The following is a 25,080-nucleotide window of genomic DNA, read 5'->3' as shown; positions in this document are numbered from 1 at the left end:
ACTAATAACACAGCTCAATATTTTAACTGATTTTTATTTAGGTAAACTCTTTGTTATTCCGATTTTATTTACAATACTAGTCCATCAATATGACAATGACCCATAAAGCCGCATTGATGATTCCTATAACAACACATGTCGGGTCCTGGGGCAGCCCTCAGAAGGTTTCTCCACCAGGATTGGTGCACCACAGACGAAGAACGAGAATACAATAGAACAATGAGGTGATCTAGCCAATCCTGTTAGGCCTTACCAGCGGACTCTGATTTCACTGATACACAAACAACACGAGGGCACGACCACAGGCATCCAGATATAGGGATAAGTGAAGCAAACCATCACTCACTCATTCTAAGAACAAAACGCTACTTGCAATAAAGAATCACGTGACTTTTTGGTAACAAACTTACGCGTGCGCCGACTTTTGGCGGTAAAACAACAACAACAAAATGCAAATAATTCATCCCTCACGAATCATCCAGAAAGTTTCTCTGTCATAAAGGGCTTTATTCTCTTGAAATATATATTTTTTGTCTCTCTGGCGTGACGGCCGCAGGCATTTCTGTGAATTTGACACTCAATAAGTCACTAGGTTTTAGTGCAAGTCACCTATTTATAATTTCTCTGCTCGTTGGTGCCGTTAGTCCCACATCAAGCCGATCTAAGTGACGCTTAAAATTAAGTTTAGCAGCCCTAAAGCCTATTGCACTATTAGTATTATGTACAGAACTATTGCAATTATGCTGAAATTAAAAATTAAAGAAATTCTATTTATTATTAGTCCCAACATTGTATACATATTAAAGTCGTTAAAGATCGCCAAACCTTTGTCTTTAAAAAAATCTATTTCAGGCCTCAAACATAAGCCGAGCATTCCAGTACACCGCCCTTGCAATCCCTGACTATGGAATTGAGAATATTCTTAGGGGTACCCTAGCCCCTCCCCCTTTCAAGCACCTTGCAAGTATATGCTGAGGGGGAGGGGGTTGAGCGATGCGCCCAGTCCGGTCTACGCGCCTGCCCCTCGTCCGCCACACCTTTGTTACTGCTTTATCCAAAATTGGATGACAAATTATTTTAGAAACTCATTTAAGAAAATACCAATTTAAAGCAAAGGTTTATACATATTATTTGCCAAATTTGTTCAAAAGTATCGCAATAGCTTTACCAAATCAGTCGATGAAAGTTGATGCTTTCTCCCACTTGGTATTTTGCTAGGATAACAAGATGGCGGCTGAGAAATACTCTTTAAAGTCCTTTGGGACAATCCCCTGCAGAGAGTACGGCTATCTCCTCCTCATCTAACGCATAGTTGAACATCATGAAGTTGTCAAGAATTCCTCGTAAATAGCCGTCTTCCTTGTAGAATCTTCTTCCTACCCCGGCGAAGTGACCCCAATCTTGAGATAGATACCCGTACGCCGAACGCTCCTTTACCAGCTTTCCATTCACGTAAACCTTGGCGAGCATCTCCTCGGCGCTATATGTAGCCGCGATGTGCGTCCAGTTCCTAGAATAGGGGAAGCCAGTTTATTATCTATCAAGTTTTTTTTTCTGCGATCTCATGTCTCTCGAACGTGTGCAATCTGCGACATTTTGTCAAGTCTTGCACCTCGAGTACTATATTTTACCTTGACATAGAAACAGGAATGCTTTATATGGGGCTCGTTAAACCTACAATGCTTATATTTTTCTTCTATTTCCGTTTGTTTTAGATGTTTAAAAATACATTTTGACACCCGTGCAAGAGCTGCCCTCCCCCACCCTCCCCACCCCCACACATATTTTGAGGTGCTTCTGTGTCCCGTGACCCTTACTCTATGTTTCATAATTCCCTTGGCGGTTCACGATATCAGTCTAACACTACTTATAACTATTTAATTCACCACACGATGATTGATTTTGATGATGAGGCTTTAAGGAGCACGGCACGACTGGTAAAGTCTGCACTTTGAACACTTTCAAGAACTCTACCTCGCTGGCACGACTGGTTAAGTCTGCACTTCGAACACTTTCAAGAACTCTACCGTGCTGGCACGACTGGTTAAGTCTGCACTTCGAACACTTTCAGGAACTCTACCTCGCTGGAACGACTGGTTAAGTCTGCACTTCGAACACTTTCAGGAACTCTACCTCGCTGGCAGGACTGGTAAAGTCTGCACTTCGAACACTTTCAAGAACTGTACCTTGCTGGCACGACTGGTAAAGTCTGCACTTCGAACACTTTCCGGTCCTGTTCCTGGTGATGGTACCACACCACCTTCCCGTCCTCCACGGTGAGATGGTACTGGTCATGCTTGTGCGTGGATCTGCTACCGATGGTGTTAAACAGCTCGTGGTGACCTCTAAAAGCAACAAGGAAAAAGTAGTTCAGAAATAAAAACAGCGCGCTTTCGTCTGAATGCTAATTGTTCTAGTCCAAACGCCTGCAGCCGGAGATGCAGAGTGTACAAATTGAAAATGTTTTAATTATGTGTTGAGTACTGAGATGCGTTACCAGGGGTCAGGTGGAGGCAGTTATAATTAATATGCAAAATATGATTCAGCATATGTGATTTGACAAAAAGGGGTTACGCGCACCTTCCACGCCCACGCTGTCACAGCTTTAAGTAATTTCTCCCTTTCCTTACCTGTTAGTGGCAAGGTTGATCCACGCTGTCACAGATATCGCCTTTTGTGGCTTCTCTCTGAAGTGCGTTATATTAAAAAGGACCCCGTCTAGGTCAATCTCTCCGCCTGCGGTCATATTGAGGCCCTTGCCGCACTTGCCCGCGGGCGTGCCAGTCGCATCCAGGACGCGTCCATTGTTAGCGAGACCTGATTGATCGAACGCAGTCTTTTTTTCAAACACTTCAAACCCAAAGTGAAGCACAGTCCTGTGGTGACACAAACAATTGCTCAACTTAGAACGCCCACTATGATTAGACGAGAGTGTTTGACGTCATACCTCTTAGTTTATAACAGAGCTTCAAAACACGACCGCGCGCTATAAAAGGGAAAGCTTCGCCCCCTTTTTCGCAAACTCTCACGCAAGTCATCGTCATTCACAACTAGACTTCGTTGAGTGCGGACGTCTGTAAACCGCCGGAAGATAACATGCTAAAAGTAAAGCCGTACGACAAAACTACGACAACTTTTAAGTACAAAAGAGTGTTAAAGAGCTATAAGGAATATTCGGGAAAGTGTTTGGAGTCCATTCTCTACAAAAACAAGAGCAAAAATTGTACTTGAGAAATCAAACACAGAGCGCGCTCGTATGAATTGAAAAATAAAATTCAAAAACAGCGCGCGCGTGCTTTGTTGAAATGGCGTCATTATAGTGCTCGCGCGTACAAACAACGAATTTGAAATATTCATCGCTTCAAATTCTATCCAATCCTCGCCATTTTTCGTTCTGTTTCAAGAAACAGCTGTTGATAAGGCTATGTTTGCTTCAATAGTGTGTTATCGGCCACTCTAGAACTCTATTGTAGCATTTTGGTCTCGGAGCTCTGCACTCAGTGATGTCAAATAACAGCTTGCCTAAAGGCCCTGTCACACGTACGTTTTTTCTTTTGCGACCTCGCAAAAAAAAAAAACTGTTGCAGGTCGCACGTTGTTTTGCATTCCTCAAAGCCGCACGAAATTAGAACGCTCTTCTACTTTCTGCAACAAATTGTTTCAAGTCGCAGGAAAAACTTCACGTGTGACAGCCCGCGTGCGACCTGCAACAATTTTTTTTGCGAGACAAGTTGCAGCCGAAAAGTCTACGTGTGACAGGGCCATAAAGCAGGTCCCGTTGGTGTTTAAAACGCGCGCTCTGATAGGACAAGAAAATTACTTTGGAGTCTTGCAGCAAAGTTTGTAACAGCGCCTAGAACGTGCGTTCTTATTCACCCAGAGAGGTTTGATTGGCGTCTTGCAGCTTAGCGTATAACAAAGCTTCGAACGCTTGCTGTTATTGGTTATTGGTTATTGGTCGAGTTAACAACAGCGTTGTTAACACAGGGCTTAAAGGAGGCCAAACATTTTATTCTCCCGCTCAATGCTGAGTCACAAAAGAATCCATTTCCATCGGCTAAATCAATCAAGTTACCAAGATATAACGTATCAGACTTTATTCGTAGATTGTTATTTTGAAGTTTCCTTGCAAATAAACCGTTGTATTTTCAATGATAAACAATAACCAATAACCAAGGAGTGGTTGATCGACATTCTTTAAGGGGTAATCACGCAAGAATATGTTATGTTCCTTATATAAACATACCTTTTAAAGTCACATGACTGCATGAGAAGTGTCACCTCCGTAGGGGGTAGGGCGCGGTCGAACATGTAAAACTCGTCAATCTCTCCGTACAGCGGTCTTTCCTCTAGCCATTTACCGGCATCCTTACGGAAAAACTTTCCAATACTGACTCGCCCGCCCCAGTCCTACGCCGTTAAAAGAACAGATGGAATGTGATTAATGAGATCGGTAAATATTTTTTTTATTTGGTCTTCCCGCCGTTTGGAAACTGAAATGTTTTTGTTGTTATCAAAATGCCAAGTCTAGTTCATATAATAAATGGAAAGCCTGGTTCTCTGTTATGTTTTGCAGGACTATCTGAGCAAAAAATACTGTCACATCTAGTCGGCCTTTAAAACGCCGGGGCTTTAGACGCACCTGTGATAATGTTCCCGAGCCGGTGAAGTCCTCTTTCTTCAGGTCCCCGTTAACAAAAATCTGGGACTTTCCTCCCATCGATGTGTAGGTACCGCTGATATGAGTCCATGTGCCCGCGGGCACAACCGCGGATTCGGTTTCGGCACTAAATACGGTCTGCGGAAGAAAGGCATCATTCTAGAATCTGGAGTTAAATAGTTTGGGGAAAACTTTCAAGAACAGCCAGGCCCATAATTACCATATATTTTCCTAGCTCTTAGCCCATTTATTTTATTATTTATATAAATGTGAATGATCAATACAAGATGATCACACATGTGGCAAATAATCAACGAATATGAATTTTAATTTTCATAGGTTATAGGGTTCAAGACTGACCCTTAACTTATTTATAGCAGAACAGCTTTAAAAAAAACTTTAGATACAATTATCTTTTATTTAATAGTAAGACTAAGACGGGATATGGGTCTCTGGATTTGGGATGTAACCAACATTAAAGGGGCAGCGTCATGGTACTGCGCATGTCTGGTCTCAGTGTTTATTGTAGGCTTTTAATTGTCTACAAACAGTGGAACAGACAATGCAATATCTTATTGAAAAATATGTCTATTGACAGTTTGTGGTCATTTCCTTTGAATTTAAGTCTCCCACATGTACCAAGGGCTCATTAGTCAATATTAGAATTTGACTGAAATTCATTGTGTCAGGGCATGAGAGCTATACAAAGCTCTTACCATGACGCTGCCCCTTTAATCAGCTTGTAGTTCATTAAACCCACGAAATGTCTCATATTTTATCAGAAACTTTATCAATTTTGAAGCAGTTTTAATTCGTTTGTTGAAGGAGGATTGATTCAATTTAATTCGATTGGTTGAATTGAACCGAGGAGAAGAAGATTTTTTTTTCTGTATTGAAATGAGTATCCAAGTTTCGTAGTATTCGATAGCCTACTAATGCATGCGTCAAACTTCAAACATGTCGAATCAACGGACTTTTAAAAGCGAAAAGACGCAGCAGCCATACAGGCTGTATTCTAAAACTCACCTGGGATTTCTCGTTGCTATGAAACCACTTGACCTTGCCATCAATAATCAGAAGCAGGTACTGCACGTGACGGTTGCCAGGGTTACCAGGATTTGACGTCATAAATATTGTCTGTTCACCTCGATTGGTTTCCAGTTTTACCCATAATGCAACGGTGATGCTGAAAAGTGGCTTGCGCTTGATGTGAGAGCCTTCCAGTAGTAAATCGCCTTATAAGGAAAAGGACGATAACCATATAAGGAAAGCGCAGAAACGCGGACCCGGATTTTCCGTATAATAGTTATGCGGATCCGTTTTCGAGAGTATTTGGCAGGCGAGTACTTGGCTTTTTGCCAGGCGCGTACACAGGGGGGTACGCAGGGTGCGTGCATCCTCCTTCTCACCCCCCCCCCCCCCCTAATGGCGGCCGAAAAACGGGTTATTCCTTTTTAAGGAATATCCAAATACTATGCTTTTTCCATATGATACCTATGACTGCGCAACCTCTCTTCTCCTGGGTAAGCGCTGTCATCTATCCATTGTTATGTTACTCACCTCCAGATAGAACTAAACAATGCCCGATATCTTGTTCTCCTCTACATTACCTTCTTGGCTTATCTGTCCATTATTATGTTACTCACCTCCAGATAGAACTAAACAATGCCCGATATCTTGTTCTCATCTACATTACCTTCTTGGCTTATCTGTCCATTATTATGTTACTCACCTCCAGATAGAACTAAACAATGCCCGATATCTTGTTCTCCTCTACATTACCTTCTTGGCTTATCTGTCCATTATTATGTTACTCACCTCCAGATAGAACTAAACAATGCCCGATATCTTGTTCTCCTCTACATTACCTTCTTGGCTTATCTGTCCATTATCATGTTACTCACCTCCAGATGGAACTAAACAATGCCCGATATCTTGTTCTCCTCTACATTACCTTCTTGGCTTATCTGTCCATTATCATGTTACTCACTTCCAGATAGAACAAAACAATGCCCGATATCTTGTTCTCCTCTACATTACCTTCTGGGCTTATCTGTCCATTATCATGTTACTCACCTCCAGATGGAACTAAACAATGCCCGATATCTTGTTCTCATCTACATTACCGTCTTGGCTTATCTGTCCATTATTATGTTACTCACCTCCAGATAGAACTAAACAATGTCCGATATCTTGTTCTCATCTACATTACCGTCTTGGCTTATCTGTCCATTATTATGATACTCACCTCCAGATAGAACTAAACAATGCCCGATATCTTGTTCTCATCTACATTACCTTCTTGGCTTATCTGTCCATTATTATGATACTCACCTCCAGATAGAACAAAACAATGCCCGATATCTTGTTCTCCTCTACATTACCTTCTTGGCTTATCTGTCTATTATTATGATACTCACCTCAAGATAGAACAAAACAATGCCCGATATCTTGTTCTCCTCTACATTACCTTATGGCTTATCTGTTTTAATTACTATGATACTCACCTCCAGATAGAACTAAACAATGCCCGATATCTTGTTCTCCTCTACATTACCTTATTGGCTTATCTGTTTTAATTACTATGATACTCACCTCCAGATAGAACTAGACAGTTCCCACAGGAGGTCTTGGTCTCCAGTACATTAGCGTCTTGGCTCATTTGCCCATTGTTTTCATTTCCTGAGTCATCAAAAACTGTGTGACCAGAATCTCTGTCAAACCCGAAGAACACGACGCTCTGGAAAGTATTCGGGGCTGAAAAAAAAGTAGATATCATCAGGGTCATTTAGAAGATTTCAGAAGATTTCACCACATTGATGCACAACAGGCGATGAATGAGAATACAAATAGAACAATGAGGTGATTATCACCATCACCATCACCATAAAAGTCAATTTTTTTTAAATCAATTTTGTCATTATCATTATTATCATCATCATAACCCATCACTTACGCATCCTCGCGTTGCCAAAATTGCAGTTCTCATACAACATCTTGATCTCGAACGGCGACAGCTCCCTCGAGAACATGTAAATCTCGTCAAGCAGATCGTAATCCATCATTCCTCCCTGATGCTTGCCAAAACCGGCATAGCCGTCCCAATCTTCGGACAAGTGTCCGGACCCTGGCCCCACCCTATTCAAGTTGCCATTGACGTAGATTTTAGCCCTCTTGCTTTCATCGTTGTATGTCCCCACGATATGCGCCCAGCGCTCTATTAAGAAAATGATACTTTACTTGTCTATAGAAGGCCTATGGCGCGTTTTTTTCCTTTCATTCTGGAATGGGAATGGTTGGTTCAGAATGGCATTCAAGTGATTATGGTAGCAGAATGGGTGGAATGGCCTTCATTCCATTCCGGAGGTGAAACGCAGGATAAACGAATGCGCGCTTTTTCTATTCCGACCATCCTCATTCCGGAATCACGAGTAAAAAAATGCGCCCCTAGATTAAGAGTGGCATTATTATCGAGCTGTTTTAGAAAAGCTCGACGGATAATGCGACGTTAGCACGCCATTTATTGCGCACGAAATGGAAGTAATGAGATGCTCGAAACTACGTTCCAGCCGGGCAGCTCTATGGTCGAAGCTCAAACGGGCAGGCAGGAGGAAGGACCTGTGGTAGTGAAAAACGAGGAGTCCTAGGCCCTATTAAAAATAAGTGCCGCGAAAGACGAAGGATGACAAGAGTAAGTTGAAGAAAGCTTAATAGGAAAATAATGGTAATTAAACAAATGTGTTTGAAATGAAGCGAAAATAAGTAAAACAATAGAAAACGCAGAATAAGAAATACGGCATTTTTTTTCTTACTCTCCGTTATGATAGGATCCGTCAGCACGCTGAATATCGTCTTCTCGTATTCATTCTTGTGAATCCAGCGAACAGCTCCCTCAACAAGGGAAAACTCGTACTGGTCATGCTAGGGACGTCAGAAGGAACAGAATTAGCGCAGACACCCGAGGGGGGGGGGGGGGGGGGGTGGTAGATTTGGAGACAAAAGACCCACATGATAAAGGTACATGGATGCCAGTTACCACCATGCCCTCCCCCCAGCAAAAGTCAATTTGTCAACCGCTTATTTCTTGAACATACTTTGCTTGCATATGAAAGAGATATGAAAAAAGAAAATACAGAATAAAGGCCCTGTCACACGTACGTTTTTTCTCTTGCGACCTGTCTCGCAAAAAATTGTTGCAGGTCGCACGCGCGTTTTTTTGCGTGTGTGACACCCCCTTTGCAACTTGTTTTGCATTTCTCAAAGTCGCACGAAAAGTTGAAAGCTCTTCTACTTTCTGCAACAAATTGTTTCAAGTCGCAGGAAAAAATCACGTGTGACAGGGCCTTAAAACAAAATAATCATGAAATCAGAAATGGTTGTGAGGGTCACGCCAAAAAGCTACTCAAAAATCGAATCTTTAAATAATAATTATCTCTTTCTGGCACATATACTTTATTGCTAATCGATAAGCGCTTTTTGTTGTTGTTATTTTGCCTCTGAAAGCCGGAGCGCGCGCGAACTTGCCACTCGAAAAATCACGCGATCTTGGTTCAACCCGCGCATTGATTTATTTCTCCAATTCTTGGTTTGCATGTGACGTCACGCTCATTAGCATAACCACCCGGCGGCCATGTTGGAGGTCTAAACACATTTCGCTCGAAAGTTTGATTACAAACTCATCAAAAACAAACAAAAGGGCCGTTTTGTTATACTATTGTTATAGCTGTACAAAAATAATACTCATTTATTAGTCCTCTCGTAGCCTTAAAAGCTAATTTACAGGATTCCAATATCAAATATAATAAATAATGATTATCTGATACAATATAATAAATATAAAGGTAGTATGGGCAGTCAGATACCCAAGGCCAGCGCGTGTTTGTTTGTGACAAAGTTGCCAAATCTATTGGTCGCAAAAGGTTTGATGTGATTGCCAGTGCGCGTTCTTAACTGGTAGCTATGGGTAGTAGCCTCAATGCGGTCTTGCACAAGCCGGTACACTGGATTTTGTGGCGTCAAACAAGAGATAAACCTGCAGCAGGCATCAGTCCGACGATCTTCAAGGGTGGCTAGGTATGACCTAGTTAGAGCTTCCTTGTAATCCAAGCCCGGATAGATAATGGCGAGGGCGCGTTTCTGGACTCTCTCCAATGAATCAGAAAGGTAGCGTGGCAGGTCTGCGAAAACGACGCTTGCGTACTTGAGCGTGGATCGCACAAGGGAGCGATAAACCACTATAATGTTATCAGTAGACACGCCACAGCGCTTTAGCTGCCTTATAGCATACAGGCGCCGGTTTGCTTTTTTCACTATAGAGTCACAATGTACCTCCCACGTCAAGTCGTGAGTAATGAAGACCCCGAGAAATTTAAAGGACTTGTATTACCCATATGTATATCCACTTGATGACAAAGGATTTTAGAATGATTAAATAATTGAGAAAAAAGTCAGGAATGAGTGGTTGGTCGAGGGGATCCAAACTAACAACCAGCCACCAAAACAGATTAGTTTTCTGCGATAATTTCATCAAGTAAGTTATTTCATCTCTTTTTTAAAAGTTAAATTTTTCTTTTTTTATTACATATGTTCTTAGTTTTGCTTTTACAAATTGCTATGATGATTCTTGAAATAATGTAAAAAATAATGTAAAAAACAGCAAGTGTACTGTAAGCTTATATAAAACATACATACCTAAGTAAATAATACCAATGAAGTATTGATATGAATTACACAGATGAATCACAATGAAATTATACATCTAAATATTAAAGTGAGCAAAAAGCAAATCCATTACATCCATATTTATCAGAGGTAAGTAAATTACTTCAATTGCCAAAAACTATCCTGTTTACCCATTGATCCAGAGTAAGGCAGAGGCGAATAAAACTTGAAGACAAAGTAAATGAAAACTTTACCAGCTATATGCATCTACTAAAGCCAAAAGAACAATATTTCAAGTAAGCCCTTATCTTCTCCGTGTCTCGGCGATAAAGAAGTTATCTAAACCTACATGTTTTTCGAAAGATGTTTACAAACGATCTCGATCGCCCAACAGGAATGTCTGGTAGCAATGTCCGTAGTTTACAAGAAAACAAAGGAAACGTATCTTGCAAACCCGAAGCTTTGGTACATATGGGTGAGAAACATAAAATGCTTCTTTCCTTTAAGACTCTCTCATCACTTGTACCCATTTTCTCCTGATAATAGACGGAAAAAGATACACATCGCTACGGTTGGTGGTGGTGCGGCCGCCATATTGAATTTTTGTAAGGAAACCAGGGAACCAGGTCAAATTAAGTAATTTGCACACGATAAGGTCACGTGTTTGCAAACCAAGAATAGCGTACCTTGTGCTGTGAGTGCCCCCCTATGGTGACGAATAGAAAATGCTTCCCCGCAATGCTACTGACGTTAACCCAGAGCGCGACAGTGACAGCGTCTACTGGTTTGTTCCTAAACGTCCGTCCGTCCAGCTTGAGGTCGTTCATCGGACCGGTGATCTGGACACCATCGCCGCAGGTACCAGGAACAGCTGGCAGGTAGAAGTGATGCTGTTATCCTGCCCATATACTTAACAAATAGATCTTATTTTTTTGCGCGCGTCTGTCCTATATTAATTGCACAGAAGTCACAGCGCTTCCTGAACAGAAAACGTTTTGGGGAACAATCTAGTACTGTAGCTTTAGAGAAAAATCTAGTACTATAGTTTTGGGGAGCAATCTAGTACTATAGTTTTAGGGAGCAATCTGGTACTATAGTTTTGGGGAACAATCTAGTACTATAGTTTTGGGGAACAATCTAGTACTATATTTTTGGGGAACAATCTAGTACTATAGTTTTGGGGAACAATATAGTACTGTAGTTTTGGGTAACAATCTAGTACTATAGTTTTGGGGAGCAATCTGGTACTATAGTTTTGGGGAACAATCTGGTACTATAGTTTTGGGGAACAATCTAGTACTATAGTTTTTTGGAACAATCTAGTACTATAGTTTTGGGGAACAATCTAGTACTATAGTTTTGGGGAACAATCTAGTACTATAGTTTTGGGGAACAATCTAGTACTATATTTTTGGGGAACAATCTAGTACTATAGTTTTGGGGAACAATCTAGTACTATAGTTTTGGGGAACAATCTAGTACTATAGTTTTGGGGAACAATCTAGTACTATAGTTTTGGGGAACAATCTAGTACTATAGTTTTGGGGAACAATCTAGTACTTTAGTTTTTGGGAACAATCTAGTACTATAGTTTTTTGGAGCGCACGCGTGCGTGTGTCCTCACGTAACACAGGAGTCTTGACCAATCAGAGCGTGCGATTTACGAGTGACGTCAAGCTTTATGAAAAAAATCCCAATCCCAGTGTATTTACTCACGTATTGGGTCCTCTTGTTTCTTTCCTGGAAATTTGGGAGGAACAGACAGCGTGACGTCATTAAGAAGACCCGAGTCGTCCTTGAAGACGTTGTGATTCTTCTGCTCGAATCCCGCATGGAAAACAACGCTGCTTTTGCATACACTGTTCACCGCCTCCATTTCCATGGTACTTAAGGATTTATTGAAGACGTAAAACTCGTCCACGTACCCTCTTAACCTGGGGTCACCGCCCGGGCGACCGATACCTGCAATCACGGAGTAATAATGATAATAAAAATGGGAATGATAATATCGATAGTCGTCGAAGTGATGATGTAAATTCTAGACAAATGGGACAGTGTTAATAGCATTTCGCGCTGCCTTGACATTTTATGCACCGACAAGCATGGGGTACGAAAAAATTTATCTAAAGAGATTAAAGTTCATCAGTACATGGAAACATCGTTATTACATGGAAATAAAGAGGCCTTGTTTGCCCCAGTCCCCAACTTCAGGATTTAACAGCTGCAGTAGTGCATCATGGGATTGGTTACCTGCATACTCGCTCCAGTCCGTTGAGAGAAACACTCCCGGGTCAGCGGTTTCCTCCTTCTTTAATTTTCCATCAACGAATATCTGAAGACAAATGGAAAATTGATTATATGCTAATATGGTGGAACAGGTGAAAAAAAAAGGACAATGGTAGGTTGACTAAAGATGAGTTGACATGCAGTTTTCGCAGTAAAATCTGATCTCTTGAATAAATAAATAAATAAATAAATAAATAAATAAATAAATAAATAAATAAATAAATAAATAAATAAATAAATAAATAAATAAATAAATAAATAAATAAATAAATAAATAAATAAATAAATAAATAAATAAATAAATAAATAAATAAATAAATAAATAAATAAATAAATAAATAAATAAATAAATAAATAAATAAATAAATAAATAAATAAATAAATAAATAAATAAATAAATAAATAAATAAATAAATAAATAAATAAATAAATAAATAAATAAATAAATAAATAAATAAATAAATAAATAAATAAATAAATAAATAAATAAATAAATAAATAAATAAATAAATAAATAAATAAATAAATAAATAATTAAAAATCAAGGTTGCCTGTCAGTAAAGTTGTCCACTAATTTAAGGGTGATAGTCACTCAAGTGTATTAAGGCTTGGATCCTAAGCTAAAACAGCTGAAATTTTGAAAGTTCCCTTAAAGTGGGTTAACATTACCTTAAATGCACCATTTTTGGTCAAAACATCAAACTCGGCAATGTTAGCTGATTGGTAATATTTTATTTTGAGTGATGACGTCCAGCCGATCACGTGACTTTTGCAAATCAATATTTCAAAAAATTCTCTGCTGGTGGATACGCTATGAAAAAAAAAAAACATCGCATGTTTTTTTGTTCCTTTCAAACACGTCTGCACACTGATGTGTTAACCGGCAAGAAAAGTTCAGCCCTTCGGTCACAAATCAACATTTTATTTCGCAGCAGGTCACGTGACTTAACAAAATATTTAATATCTTGTTAACGGCAGAGAAAATTCCGGATGCTAAAACGCTATCATATGACACACATAAAGTCAACACTAAATTAGTAAACACCTTTGTCCAAGCTGTTTTCCCCACCGGCGGAAATGCAAAAAAAAAACTATTTTGTCACGTGATCCATGATGTCACGTCATCACCAGCAAGAAGTACTTTAATCATCTTGCCAAAAAGAATACATTAAAGGCGACGTTAATAAAGTTTAAGGCAAAAAGTTATATTCGATGCTAAGAGCAAACTACCCAGGCCTTGAGCAGAAGAACTATGTCATCATTCTTATGGGTGTTTCTGATGGACAGCTGTCTGTTTATTTAAGGTTCTCTGTGAGTAGACTTGCGCGCTTATTTTATGTTGGAACTAGAGCAGTCCTCTATTTCTGAGTGTTAGTAAGTAAGAACTGTCCGAATTAATTAAAGAATGCGAGTCAATAGTAAGTAGAGCTTACAGCCTACCTAAGGTTGTCTACAAGTAGATCTGTCTGCTTATTCAAGGTTGTCTATAAGTAGATCTGTCTGCTTATTCAAGGTTGTCTACAAGTAGATCTGTCCGCTTATTCAAGGTTGTCTACAAGTAGATCTGTCTGCTTATTCAAGGTTGTCTACAAGTAGATCTGTCTGCTTATTCAAGGTTGTCTACAAGTAGATCTGTCTGCTTATTCAAGGTTGTCTACAAGTAGATCTGTCTGCTTATTCAAGGTTGTCTACAAGTAGATCTGTCCGCTTATTCAAGGTTGTCTATAAGTAGATCTGTCTGCTTATTCAAGGTTGTCTATAAGTAGATCTGTCCGCTTATTCAAGGTTGTCTACAAGTAGATCTGTCTGCTTATTCAAGGTTCTCTATAAGTAGATCTGTCTGCTTATTCAAGGTTGTCTATAAGTAGATCTGTCTGCTTATTCAAGGTTCTCTATAAGTAGATCTTTCTGCTTATTCAAGGTTGTCTATAAGTAGATCTGTCTGCTTATTCAAGGTTGTCTATTAAGTAGATCTGTCTGTTTATTCAAGGTTGTCTATAAGTAGATCTGTCCGCTTATTCAAGGTTGTCTATAAGTAGATCTGTCTGCTTATTCAAGGTTGTCTATAAGTAGATCTGTCTGCTTATTCAAGGTTGTCTATAAGTTGATCTGTCTGTTTATTCAAGGTTGTCTATAAGTAGATCTGTCTGCTTATTCAAGGTTGTCTATAAGTAGATCTGTCTGCTTATTCAAGGTTGTCTATAAGTAGATCTGTCTGCTTATTCAAGGTTGTCTATAAGTAGATCTGTCTGCTTATTCAAGGTTGTCTATAAGTAGATCTGTCTGCTTATTCAAGGTTGTCTATAAGTAGATCTGTCTGCTTATTCAAGGTTGTCTATAAGTAGATCTGTCTGTTTATTCAAGGTTGTCTATAAGTAGATCTGTCCGCTTATTCAAGGTTGTCTATAAGTAGATCTGTCTGCTTATTCAAGGTTCTCTATAAGTAGATCTGTCTGCTTATTCAAGGTTGTCTATAAGTAGATCTGTCTGCTTATTCAAGGTTGTCTATAAGTAGATCTGTCTGCTTATTCAAGGTTGTCTATAAGTAGATCTGTCTGCTTATTCAAGGTTGTCTATAAGTAGATCTGTCTGCTTATTCAAGGTTGTCTATAAGTAAATCTGTCTGCTTATTCAAGGTTGTCTATAAGTAGATCTGTCTGCTTATTCAAGGTTGTCTATAAGTAGATCTGTCTGCTTATTCAAGGTTGTCTATAAGTAGATCTGTCTGCTTATTCAAGGTTGTCTATAAGTAGATCTGTCTGCTTATTCAAGGTTGTCTATAACTAGATCTGTCCGCTTATTCAAGGTTGTCTATAAGTAGATCTGTCTGCTTATTCGAGGTTCTCTATAAGTAGATCTGTCTGCTTATTCAAGGTTGTCTACAAGTAGATCTGTCCGCTTATTCAAGGTTGTCTATAAGTAGATCTGTTCGCTTATTCAAGGTTGTCTATAAGTAGATCTGTCTGCTTATTCAAGGTTGTCTATAAGTAGATCTGTTCGCTTATTCAAGGTTGTCTGTAAGTAACGCTTACCGTCTACTTAAGGTTGACTGTAATTAGAGCTTACAGCTTATCCAAGGATGTCTGTAAGTAGATCTGTCAGCTTATTTTAAGAGTGTTAGTAAATAAGAACTGCCCGCTAATTTAAGGATGCGAGTCAGTAGGTCTGTCCGCTTATTTAGGATTGTCTGTAAGTGATGCTTAACCGCCTACTAAAGGTTGTCTGTAAGAAGAGCTGGCAGTTTAGCTTATTCCTCACCTGTGAGGTCCCCGTGAGCCCGTTGTACGTGACCGCCACATTGTACCAATTCCCAGGGTGCAGTACGGGCATATCCGTTATTATACTAAACACCGTGTTCATTTTTTCGTTCCTGTGGAACCACTTGACTCGACCATTGTCTGATTGGAGCTGGAATTGGGCTGAAAAGCGAAGTTTTACTCTTTAGATCGCTTATTAATAAAACACCTTGCAGTGATAAGACTGAACTATGTGAATAGTATTACAATTATAAAAAGTTTTAGAGAGAAAAATGTAAATATGTAAAATGTACAAATAATGTCATTAAACAGTGACTAACAATAAATCTGTCTCTGGATCTGTTGTATGGCAAACAGGCGCGGTAAAAGAGCGTGCCGATCTCAGATTTTATTTCTGCTTAGATCTTGGTGGCAGAGGTGACTGAGTTTATGATCGCTATGCGCCACAATGTCACTGCAAAGTTAATAACAAGTAAACAACTAAAAATCAAAATCTGCACTTTTTAGAAAATGGCTAAGTAACGGGAATAATCTGGCCTTTCATTATTTTTAGTAAGTCAAACGGGCATTTTTATTTTTTTTGGAATGCCATTTAAAAATGCACTATGTTACACCTTTCAGAAGGGGTAATTAAGCTATAGTTTCTAGCAAACATTCTTAAAAATGGCCTTTACTCATTAAATCGAGGGCTCCTTTATAATATTAGTTCGTCTAAGCCATTTTTGCGTACCTTATCCAGAGTCTGGTTCCTTGATAAATGGCCAAAATCACACAGTCTATAGCCATGTTTATTAAAATGGCTATTTGGGGCGGTTGGGAATGTGAATATCGTTAAAAATCCTGACAACTATCAAAACCGGAACTCTTTTAAATGAAACAAGTGTTATTTTATTTGTCCGTTTGTATAACATGTGGTTATGCTATACATTAACTTAATGAATACACGATTTGGCCAAATTTTATACACCTGCTCTTTGATGCTCCCCGTAAATTTACCATGCTCTCTGATGGTCTCCGTAAATTTACCATGCTCTTTGATGCTCTCCGTAAATTTACTACGCTCTCTGTGCTTCTCGTAAATTTACCATGCTCTCTGATGCTCTCCGTAAATTTACCATGCTGCTTCTGGAGGTCCGACGGAAACCTCAACCGTTAAAGACAAAAGAATCTATCAGAATCCGAGATATTTAACATGCCATCCGCTATAAATTACCAATCACATCCTCGAAGAAACTTGCAATATACACACTGCTTTCAATATTTTGAAATATTTTTCGCGTTTTCCGTTAAAAATCATCGGAGATGCAAATATATCAAAGTTGGACAAATATATGAAAATGTGACAAACTTGAACAGCTCAGCTAATATACATTTAGGTGCGATATGTAAAATTCACTATGATTATTATGTGTCAAGGACTGTTCTTATGATTTATGAAGTTAAACATATATTTATTAATATAACTGGCTTATATTTGTCAATGAATGCAAAATGGTCCATGTAAACCATTGGCCAAGAAGCAAAGCTAAATAAATCAATAATAATGACTTGGCACAAATCTTTAGAGAAAGATAATATGAAATCAAAAGAAACACTGAATGGCAGGAGTCTTGCTGCAGGATGTTTGCGTCAAGTAAACCAGGTAAAATCATTTCATACTTGCGTAAACAACAGACTTTCATTTACTGTAAAAGGATGCTATAATTTAATAGGCCTTTGTATTTATTAGGCAGAGATCTACTAACAAGTTTCAAAGGCCTGCCTCACATTTTTCAATCTTCAATAAAAAAAGTATCATTATAGCATTGAAAAATAGACAAAAACAATAATGATCGTTTTTTCTAGAAAAAAATGGATATATGCTCAGCATTCCTTAATTATTTCCTGTGTACATGAAAATGACTGCATCAAATTGAGGACACTTTTTTCATTAGTTTTTTCGGCAGTAATCTAATTTGTGTTTATTTAGAAGATGGGGGGACTCCCATAAAAGCAAACAGGGATAAGTGATTGTCAGCAAAATCAATTTTAACTCTTTAGGTGTGGTCAACAGCAACTTTTTAATTATTGATAGATGGGAGTGGTCCATGCAATTTGTAACCTTAGTGCTTAACCCATTGACTCCTGGCTATTTTTGAGCTGAATTTACAAAAAACAGACTGAAAACAGATACCTCCCCCCCTATTCTGAGTTTTATACAGCCCGTCAAAGTCAAACACAGCTGCACCTAGTCAGCGGTATCCAAGCTATCCAACAGTGCTTTGCGGTCCCCTATATTAATCCCACGTTGTTGTACTGAAGCCAGCACAAGTTGATGGTTTCTTGTATTTTTCATAAAAAATACAGCTATGAGCATATTAGGAGAGTGTCTCAGGACTTCATGAAGTCTTTTGGGGCGTAATTGAGTGCTTTGCTTATGGATATTTGCAAGCAAAGGTGGATTCATGATGATTTATTTCTTGTTTGGCTTTGCCTGGATGAGAAAATAATTTTCTAATGAATCACCACAGCTCTCCTAAATGCTGTCTTTTCTGAAACCAAATTGATTTCAAAATTGTTTACACTGCTATTCTGGGTCTGTATAACCTGCAATTGATTTGTTTGGCTTAGGGGTGAAAAGACTTATAAAAAAACATCTGACTTTGGGGAGAGGAGTGTTGACTGGCCCTCCCCTCGTGAATTTTTCCCTGGATCTCCCAGAATGCTTTTCAATCCGTAAAGGCATCTTCGTGGTTTTACAAGCCTTCAAAGAGTGGACATTGTGTTTTGAGGCCATGGAAATGAACCTGGAGGATCAGAATAAAGGTATCTATTTGTGTCTTGAGCTGTGTTTGCTGATTTCTCTCCCTTGTGTTGTATTTTGAGCGTTTTATTGAGAGGGGTGATTCTGCTTTTCTTTCCTTCTTCGATTTGAAATTTGTCAAAGAACCTGTGCTATTATTTGGCCTAAGAGTAGTTGCCAACACCTTGGTTGGATGCATATCTTCAAGACCATTTATCCCTTAGACTGATGCCTGAGTTTCTTCATCTTGTTGTGTTTAGTTTGCATTTATGAATTTTTTGGGTTGTGGGTACTTCCCAAAGCCGGTACAGGTCGGTTGAGGGGTCAATGTGTTAAAAGCACTGAAAAGCATTTCTTCAGTTTTTCCTGATTTTCTTTAATACTGCACATCTCTTATCTGACAACTTTCATGTGCAGTTGTTCTATTAGGATATCATGATCCACATTTGAATACCCAATAAGGGATAGCGGTTGGTAGGATTTTATAACCTAAAAGATAGAGTGATAACCACTGTCTACAATATTTTTTTCATTGAAACTACTTATGTCACAATTCAAGCTCATGTAATAAGTTTATAAAATGTGAAGAGACACAGTCATTCAGGGTCGAAGGATACGCTCAAACCTAGTTCCCGTTAATTATTACTAATAAAAAGAGTTAAATGATATTGGTTCTAAAAACGTTTTTTTAGATGTTGCTATGAGAGACAAGACGAAGATGCATTATTCCCAGAACCAACCCTAGAAGATCAGCGGCAGAGACTCAAGCATCTGTCACGCAACTCCCGTCATGTGACTAGGATTTTCACCTTTCAACTACAGAAGCCTGAAGCACCTGAACTCTAACTTTAGCTAGCTAATGATGATGGGCAACTTGCACTGACCTTGATCACATAACTTTTTGGGTGCCAAAGTAGCGCGCACTCCGGCTGTTGGCTCAAATTAACAACAAAAAAGCAACTTATCCAGCTCTTACGGATCAGCCAGAAGGTTTTCGTGTGTCAGATTTATTTATTTTTTATTTCCGTATGTTGTTCCACGGCTAGCGCGTCGGCGTTGTTCGTTCGCCAGCGATATAAGCAGCTCGGAGTGCGTCGCACTTCTGATTCTTCCAGTAAGTTTCCTTGCTCTGATTCTCCTCGTGAATCTATTCAATGCTCCTCATAAATTTATCTTGTAATGATGTTCTCTGTAAATTTACTCTGTTGGTACGAGAAGCATCAGAGAGCATGGTAAATTTACGAGAAGCATCAGAGAGCGTGGTAAATTTACGAGAAGCATCAGAGAGCATGGTAAATTTACGAGAAGCATCAGAGAGCGTGGTAAGTTTACGGAAAGCATCAGAGAGAGTGGTAAATTTACGGATAGCATCAGAGAGCATGGTAAATTTACGGAAAGCATCAGAGAGAATGGTAATTTTACTGAGAACACCAGAGAGCGTGGTAATTTTACGGAGAGCATCAGATAGTATGGTAAATTTAAGGATAGCATCAGAGAGTGTGGTAACTTTACGAAGGGCACAAAGAGCACGGTAACTTTACGGAGAGCATCAGAGAGCATGGTAACTTTACGGAGAGCATCAGAGAGCATGGTAAATTTACGGGGAGCATCGGAGAATAGTTGTGGGGGCTTTTTTTTGGAGTAGCAAGGATAAAATTTATATAAATAGTATGTATACATTATGGTCTTCTTGAATAAAAGTTGATAATAGTCCACTTTGAGTCAATGGTTTTATAACAAACCCTTCAAGCGGTCGATAAGTCCGTTATGCTTAATATAGATATCAAGCGGTGACAACACGCTATCAAATTAACCACATAGCTACAGAAAAGACTATATTCAACCAGGTCAAGAGACTGCAAGTAATCGTCCATTTCGTCAACAAGTTACGTCCAGTTATTCGCAGATTGTCGAAATGGACCATGATTAAACAAAATGAGACTGCTTTTGATCTCCAAAAAGTTCAAATGGACAAGACCATAGAATGGTTATATCCGTGCTTTTTTTAAATAAGCGTATCGGTAAAAAAAATGAAAACTCAAAATGACAATTCATAGGGTAAATTAAGAAAACTCCCGTAAAAGCGTAGGCGTACTAGCAGATTATTTCTTGTAAATGACCAGATCTTATATCAAGGTACAAATACCGCTAACCACAAATTTAGAACAAGGGCCAAGGAAGGCAAATGATCCATGTTTTTCTATCGTTTTATACCGTTACTAAGAAAATATCACGTAAGAGCAAAAGTGCAGATTTTGATTTTATGTTGTTGTAGTTAACACTAGTCTCTGTTAGTCGCCATTACCAGAAAAAATACCAAGTGCAAGAAAAAGCCTCCATTATCATCGGCTGATTTGAGAAAGCTAGTATTATGAAAGTCAAATAAAGCCTACGAAATGGCTAGTAGAGGAATGAAAGCTTACCAAACTTGCTGAAGGATGTGGGAGGGGAGCCCATTGTCTGGAACAGATCCAACGTACCGCTAGTGTCAACCAATTGTACCATCATCATCACCGTCACCGCAATATATGGGATCCCTGTGAATGATAACATGTTGAACATATCGCCCTTCGTCTAGAGGGGGATTGGGGCGAGAGCTAGCGAATGCCTGTGGTAATAGAAAATGAGCGTACCTGGAACGAATTCCTTATATCACGAAAACCGGTGTAAATAAGGGAACAAGATCCCCTGCAAGTTAACTTGGATTAACTTGTGTACATTGATCATGTTTTAGATACTGAAGACCGTTGTGTGGTTACACTTTCATAAAATCGGGGAGAGGGTAACCTACACTTGGTCATTGAAGCCATACTGCGCTTTTAGTGTTGTAACTTTTTTATTATTTATCCAAAGTAAAGCAAAGTATACATTTATGGAAAACTTAGATATCAAGCATAGCGAATAATATGAAAATAATATATTCTCTGGTTTATTGTAGTTCGATACCATGCATTTGAATTTGTCACATGTTTTGAACCACCTCAACAACTTTTAAACATGTTTTGATAATAATTATAGTAGATATATAAATCTTTATGTTTTCTAATACACTACAGAGAATAAACCTTCAACATTTAGCAAACTTATATGGCAGACGCATAATTTTTTTTTTCTGACGGGGAGGGGGAGGGGTGATGAAATAGGTAGTATTTGACGATAATTTGTTATTATAGCTTAAAAATGGCCTCTTTTTGAGAAAATTGGGAAGAGGGATGTACGCGCACCATGCTTACCCTATACAGTAGATCTACCACAGGCTACTCACCCTCAAATGACTTCCCCTTGAACTTGACGTTTCCCCCAAGAAGCTGCAAGCACCGTCCGCAACTCCCCCTGATTTTGCTGATAAGTGTGCCATTTTGTAGCGTAGCGTTGTTATGGTGGGGGGAGTTGTCGAATAAATGCTCGCCATTGTAGCGATCAAAGCCGATGTAGACAACTTGATTAACATCGACTGGAAGGAGAGAGGTATATTAAGCGATAAATTAATTTAATTTTGGGAGCTAATCACCGCAATGCCTGCTGGGATGTTGGATTACGAGAGCGCAAATACAACGTGTGAATGTTTACATACACAAAAGTTATAATTTTGTTTCTCAAAAGCAATTACTGTTATTTCTTTAATTCTCATGAGGCACTGCGGGTTACGTCACCTGGATTCTCAAATATTGCACTTGGAGAATTTATGGGTCGTACCCCGCAGTGCTTAGTGGGTATTAAATACAAACAAAATTGTGTAAATAAAAAACAGAGGTTTAGAAAGCCTTAGAAATCTTGTTTATGTACCGTTCACACGGCGTTCAGATACCAATTTAGCCTTTTATACGTTACCCACGACCCACTGCGGGCCATGATACATTGATTCGCGGGTGCATCCTTAATTGAAATAGTGTGCATATGTTTAAATATGGTAATAAACTTAATTCGTATAAAAGGAAGTATCAAAACTAATTTTGTTGCTATTTGAACACTAAACGGCCGCTAGTTTTAGAGCCAACTTACCTGTAAGCCCGGCCCAGGCCCCTAGTATCGAGTAGAAGAGCAGGAGTAGCCAGAACAGGCCAGGCTGCATGGCGCGCTGAATGATTGTCCTGGAAACCAGTGATGCTAAAATCTTGGTGAAAAGATTAGTCGCTTTTAATATACTTCGTCTTTTAAGAATTTTTAAAATTCTTTAAAATTCCGCAAGCTTGGTCTTGGGGCTTACTAATAAGGACGAACCCAGCACGAAATGGAAAATTGTTCCGTTAGCTACTGCAACAAATAAGAAGGGCCCACAAAAAGGCTGAAAAAACTGTTTATTTGATTTAGCCCTCGTTGTCAACGTGCAGTGGCAGTGCAGTGCACGTGCAAGGGGCAGTAGAATTTTCTAGATGTGCAGTGGTTTTTCAAAGAATGTTAAATATAGTTGAGCAGTTTTCGATAATAGTTTTGTTATTTCCAAATTTATTGTTTGTTTAGGGTCAATGATTTTGCGAAAGAAATTTCATTCTCTTTTGTCGACTTTTGTCTTGAAGACGCGCGTTAAATAACTATTTTTTTATGCGCTTACTCCTGATCTTAGGACGGTTGTATCTATCTTACCAATTGGCAAATAGCTTTTATCTTTCTGTGGTAAAATTGTACTTAACGAAAACAATCTAAAAAGTTGTCTTAGAAAGATAGCGTCCCAAAGTGATATTTCATTCACAAAATACTAATGAGTATCAAAGAGATATAAATGGATTATCACTAATCAATTTCACATTTTTATCATCACAAAGCAGTGTTTATTGTGTGCCTTTTAGAGAAATTCACGGCTTTTATTTTCTTATAAACTGGCCACAAGCTAACTAGAGAACTGCGCACACACGCGAGAAAACACTCAAATCAGTGGTCTTCATATATTACTATTTCTCTGTGTTATAACAAGCTACCATCACTTTAGAAAATGTCTTTGCCTTTGCAAATGTAGCCACTTTAACAGTTAAAATCAAAGATTCAGAAGCAAGGTTGTCATATTTAAATTTTATGTCAGCCATTGTTTTCAGTGCTCGCCACCAGCGAAGACAAAAGATCAAAACGCACTCACCTTAAAATCCCTGTCTCTCAGCTTCTATTTCTCTCTCTCATTATTTCCCCCAAAGTCTTTCATTTATCTTGAAATGCTTCATGAATAGTTTCCTCCATATTTCTTTTCGCTGCCTTCGACTTTCATGACGTCATAACGAAATCACGAGAGCTAAAATACAGGTGGGATAACAGACAAACCCAAATATCGACAACAGGGAGGCTTTTCTCCCTGTCGACGATAATTAAGTCATTTTCAAGAGTATATCGAACCATATTGTTTTAAAATGGCCATTAGAGTGGTTTTCATTAACCCGTGAAACAAAGTGTGATAGTGAAAGGGTAATATAGTGAGTAGGAGAACAAAGGAGAACAAAGAATCAGATCACAATAAAGTGTAATACGCTATAGTTTAGTTCGCGAGCTAATGAAAATCACTCTAAGCTTTTCAAGATTTCCTTTTTTTCTTTTTTTTTTGTTAAACTATGTTTACCATGGCCGAGCATTGTGCAGTGGCCTGGGAATGAGATGATGATTCCTGGGTGACGGCTTTGACAAAGTCTTAAAGCAGGGACTGGGAACTAGGATTTGCGGTTTGTGGGACTTGGTTACGCTAGCTATACACGAAAACTATCGGACAGGATTTGGAGTTAACAATGTAGAAAGACGGATGTCATAGAATGTTTCTAGATATCTTTGACTATTGTGCAGTACTCACCCGCTTATAAGAACCTAGGTTTTCCCAGGTTAGCCTAAACAGGTTCTTATTTAACGGGTACTATTTAAATTCTAGGCTACTTGGTTCTTAACTAGGTTCTTAATTTTAAAGAAAAGTAAATATACTGATGGCTGGTAGAAGTGTGGTATCTAGATTCATGAAATATCATGGCCTGGACTTCGTACAATATGTGGCCAAGACCCCTTAACATACATCTTAACTCTTATTAACTTGCTCAAATTTGTTAATGCAGTCTACTGCTTGATAATCATGATTTTCATCATTGCTGGGAGATCTTAATAGCTCATCTTTTTTTTAATAAGAACCTGTTTCAAATTTTAGGCTAAACAAGTTCTTAATCCAAAATTACCGTCACCACCAGGGACGGTAATTTCAGTTAATGGAGCCGGAGCCAGGCTCAAAGGTCACTTATAAATCATATTGTACGGGTACGCGTATCATGCTACGGTAGCACAGGTATGACTCAATATGTTTCACGTTAGATACCTCACTGGTCGCTATCTATATAAAGCGCCACACCTAAAGTAAATTCATTCGCTCTTTCGCTTAATAAGCTACGGGTACTGAAAAGAAACATTTGCCCACCCTCCCTCCCTTTTACTGACAGGTTTCTTTGTGTGTACAGGCAGTGTTAGCTTGGAGACCA

The 25,080-nt window shown here is 38.9% G+C and overlaps 1 protein-coding gene across 1 annotated transcript; it reads right to left on the bottom strand.

The window, feature by feature from the left end:
• Window positions 1–18: 18 nt before the first annotated feature.
• On the bottom strand, window positions 19–24,500 carry LOC5512916. The gene is made up of 17 exons (XM_048722964.1): window positions 23,718–24,500; window positions 22,649–22,760; window positions 21,912–22,100; window positions 21,070–21,183; window positions 15,866–16,026; window positions 12,572–12,653; window positions 12,038–12,283; window positions 11,008–11,192; window positions 8,473–8,581; window positions 7,617–7,877; window positions 7,256–7,417; window positions 5,687–5,895; window positions 4,643–4,798; window positions 4,247–4,410; window positions 2,631–2,876; window positions 2,187–2,345; window positions 19–1,510 (listed from the first exon to the last, which is right to left on the bottom strand). The coding sequence occupies exons 2-17, from the start codon at window positions 22,716–22,718 to the stop codon at window positions 1,249–1,251; spliced, it is 2,775 nt and encodes a 924-aa protein (XP_048578921.1). The 5' UTR covers window positions 22,719–22,760; window positions 23,718–24,500; the 3' UTR covers window positions 19–1,248.
• Between the last annotated feature and the right edge of the window lie 580 nt (window positions 24,501–25,080).

Source organism: Nematostella vectensis, chromosome 15 (genome assembly GCF_932526225.1).
Source record: "Nematostella vectensis chromosome 15, jaNemVect1.1, whole genome shotgun sequence".
In the NCBI taxonomy this organism is placed as follows: Eukaryota; Metazoa; Cnidaria; class Anthozoa; order Actiniaria; family Edwardsiidae; genus Nematostella; species Nematostella vectensis.
This window is presented reverse-complemented; position numbering and strand designations above follow the sequence as displayed.